The sequence below is a fragment of the Condylura cristata genome, unplaced genomic scaffold, assembly GCF_000260355.1.
Source record: "Condylura cristata isolate star-nosed mole 26May11 unplaced genomic scaffold, ConCri1.0 scaffold00031, whole genome shotgun sequence".
Taxonomy (NCBI): Eukaryota; Metazoa; Chordata; class Mammalia; order Eulipotyphla; family Talpidae; genus Condylura; species Condylura cristata.
The window spans coordinates 16,194,540-16,198,231 of record NW_004567132.1 but is presented as its reverse complement, the minus strand read 5'-3'; the positions used below and the strand labels follow the sequence as shown (position 1 = coordinate 16,198,231).

Below are 3,692 nucleotides of genomic sequence, written 5' to 3'. Positions count from 1 at the left end.
GTGTGTGTATACCACATATGCACACATACATATGTGTGTCCAGGAGTTCAGTATGCATTATTTACCACTGGAGGAGTAAAACTGAAGTCACTGTGTGTTTATAGGGTGAGTAAGCAGGTGTCTGGGGGGAAAGGCGTGGAAGAGGAAGCTTTTCCATATAGCTTAGTAAGCATTTTGACGTTTGAATTGTGTGGGTGTTAAGTCCTACGCAAACACTTACTTGAAAGTGAGACAACTATAAAATAAAGTAGTAAACTGCATTTCAGACCTGGGGTGTGTAGGGGAGGTTAGAAAAGTTGGCTCCCAGATACAGTGGCATGAATTTGGGGGGGGGGTTCTTTCCAAAAGGGTGGGGAAGCCGAGGGGTTAGGAGCCAGATAACTCTGTGTTACAAGGATCTTGGTATAGGCTGGTATTAACTTTGCTCCCGTTTTTTCTGGTGGCTACATGGGAAAGCCTGAGCCAGGTAGCTCAAAGTGGCAAAAGCTTATGTAAGTAGATGTTAGTGTAGTTGTCTTAACAGTTAAACTTAACAGATACATGTTAATGTTGCCTTAACAATTAAATTCTCACTGAGATTTAAGTGCCTGTGCTCCAGAGGCCTAAGATACCATTGTAAGAACCTATGGACAAGCAGATTCCGAGCAGTTCAGTGTGGAAGCTACATTCACACAGATGTGAGAGAAGAGATGGTACCCCCAGCCTGGGCATTTGCCAGCTCCTAGCAGCTCCCCACTGAAAGGCACCACCTGGGGCATCTGCTAAGACAGAGGTGGAGAAAAGTCTGCCCAGGCTAGGTGTTATCCTAAGGCAGTGTGTCGGATGCTGAAGACCTGGCCCAGGTAGCAGAGCTGGAGCAAGGCTGTGTCCTGGCCCTGGCAGATTCCGGAGCCCTCTCTGATCTGTCTGAACCTTCCCCTCTCACCAGTTCCTCCTGCCTGGGTGCCACGGACAACCAGACCCTTGTGCAAGGTTCTCCTTGAGTCTCCTCAGTCCCTCTTTGGGGTTTCAACTGCAAGATCAAGGGTCACTAGGTCCATTCCCAGCCCAGCCACAGGTAGTTTTCCAACCCAGGGACTTCTCCATCCTGTGCTTACAGTGGTGATCTCCACTCTCTGCCGCCCAACCCATGTCCCGGACCCTGCGGCCCTCATACCTGTGACACTGAGACCCTGGAGGCCACAGAAGTGAGCCATGCGCAGCCCCAGCACAGCGGGTTGGGGGCACGGCTGGTAGAGACCCACGCTCAGGTAGGCAGGCATCCAGGCCGCGGGGCACGCCCAGGGCACAGCACGGGCCCGAGGCCAGGAGGCAGCGGTGCAGAGGCCAGAGGCTGCGCAGGCGGAGACTGACAGCAGGGAGGCTGCGGGTGTTCGGGGGTCGGGCCTGGCTAGGAGGGCCTCGATGGAGAAGGGGGACTCCAGGCGTTGGGAAGAGACAGGTGTGACCCTCCCCGGAGAGCGGCCTGGGCGCAGGATCTGGCCCCGGGATTGTGTGGGAGCCCTCGGCAGGTGGCCCAGGAGCGAGGAGCTGGGCATGGTAAAGCCCAAGCCCAGCGCACAAAGAGGGAAGCTGGGGCCCTTTAGGGATGGATGGGGAGTTCTAGAGACCGGTGAGGACACCGCTAAAGAGAGTGAGACTTGTTGAAAGGACCCCAGCTGTGGGTGGGGGGTAGGGACCGCCTTTATTCCGTGGCCTGGGCGGGGTTTCCCCCAAGCTCTAAAAGCAGTGCACCCCCAGCTCCCCAGGCCACGCCCAGTCCGGGACTAGTCTAGGTGAGGCTCAGTGCTAGGGAACACACTCCCTCCCTTCTTCGCTTTTGAAAAAGCCGTGGGCGCTGTGTTGGGGTTGGGAGGGGGGCGTTTGTGGTGGGGGGAGGGGGAAGGTGAGCATCAGGAACTCACTGTGGCTTGCTGGTGGTCGGGCAAACCATCCAGCCGCTGTGCGCCAAGGTATTTGGGGTGCAGTCTTTGGAACAGACGTGACACCAAAACTACCTGCACCCGTGCACACAGTTTTTTTACAACTTTAAAAATTAAGAATCTTTTTTATAAGCACAGTGAAGATTATATTCTCGCCCTGTTCCCTGAAAGGCACAGCCTTTCAGGAAGTGCCTCCAGACACTTCGGAGGTTACCAATTTCTTTTGTATCTTTCCAGGAATTTTTTGCGTCCACATTACTACCTGTGCCCCACTGGAAACATCTTTCCTACGCCCCCCCCCCCAAAAAAGGGAAAGGGTGGGGAGAACTGTAACGGTTCTAGATTAAGAAATACAATTTATTACCAAAATGAAGGCTTGTAGATCTCCTTGTGTTGTATAGATGTAGGACAGGCATCTCTGTTTAATACGTGCATAATCTGTGCTTACTATCATTCCTTAGGCAAGTTACAAGTTACCATTTGTATTTTCTCACTTGTAAAATGGATGGTTATAGTAGCCACTTCATGGAGTTATTGTGTGATTGCATAAATTATTGCATGTAAATCAATTAGAATTTGCCCGGTGCATTGCTAATCACTTTTCTGTGATTGTGGGGTTGGGAGGGATTCCTGCTTCCCAGGTTCCCACTGCTTTCTGTGTCCCCAAATCAATACCTAGTATTGAAACTATCAGGTGGAGAAAAGGTTTCTTGTCATTGCTAATTGGCCTGCTGTTGGGATACAAACATTGCCTCTCTGTCCTGCCAGAAGAGGGGAAGGAGGAGCCATGCTGGGGTTTGCCACCATCCGCCCTACCCTCCTCCTTCAGCAAATACTGGCCTCACCTTCCCAGAAGCCTCTCGTGCAGCTTGGAAGGAGAGTTTTCTTGGAAGGAGAACTTGTGATCTGACTGACTTGTGGGTCCAACCTGGCCTCAGGTCCAGACTTATACTTACTTCAGGCCAGGTGATGCTATGTCAATATAAGCTGACAATATAAGCCCTGTGGAAAAGGCTTAGGTGAGATGTGAATTCAGAAGAGTGACTGCCGTAGACCCACTGGGAATTGGGAGGGATCTATGTGAACACTCTAGAAACTCCCCCTACCCTCAAATCCTGTACACAGCACTTCACTTCTCAACATGCTTCTTTCGGAGGGGCGTTTCCTCTGAGATGAAAGAGCTGTGTGACCCTCCGCCCCGATCCCAAGGATCAGCACAGAAGACAATGCCAAGGTTTGGGAGAAGGGACACTGGGACTCACCCTTTCAGCTTACAGAACATCAGTTGATGCTGTCAGGGGACAGTGGAACACTGTGGGTTTGGGAATTGGGTAAACCTAACTTCAAATCTCCGTTTTGTCATTGAATATTTCCGTGACATTGGATAGGTGACTATTCACTCTAAACCTCATTTTCTTGTGAAATTTGATCATTTCTTAAGCAATAACGTGATTGGATTGTTACAAGATATAAATAAAATTGGCGTTTGTAACTATTATGGGGAGACAATAGGCAGCAATGGTAGATGAACTGGGCTAAGCTTCTTTTTTTTTTTTTTTAAAGATTTATTTATGGGCCCTCCCTGGTGGCGCAGCGGGTTAAAGCACAGCACTGAGAATCTAAAACCGCCTCCGCATGAGTTCGATTCCCGCCTGCCCCGGAGGTGACCACATGGCGTGGCAGACCTCTCCTGACCCACCCGCTGCTCCCCTCAGCAGTGTACTTCGTTGATCTGCCTGTTCTGTTCCCCGCTCTGTCTCTGGTGAAGCC

The 3,692-nt window shown here is 51.0% G+C and overlaps 1 protein-coding gene across 1 annotated transcript in view; it reads right to left on the bottom strand.

The window, feature by feature from the left end:
* The window catches only part of NOTO (notochord homeobox), a 5,633-nt gene extending 4,095 nt beyond the window's left edge, over window positions 1-1,538 (bottom strand). The window contains exon 1 of the mRNA XM_004691359.1: window positions 1,157-1,538. Coding sequence (XP_004691416.1) covers window positions 1,157-1,538 — 382 coding nt within the window. The remainder of the gene's footprint in view (window positions 1-1,156) is intronic.
* Window positions 1,539-3,692: the final 2,154 nt, after the last annotated feature.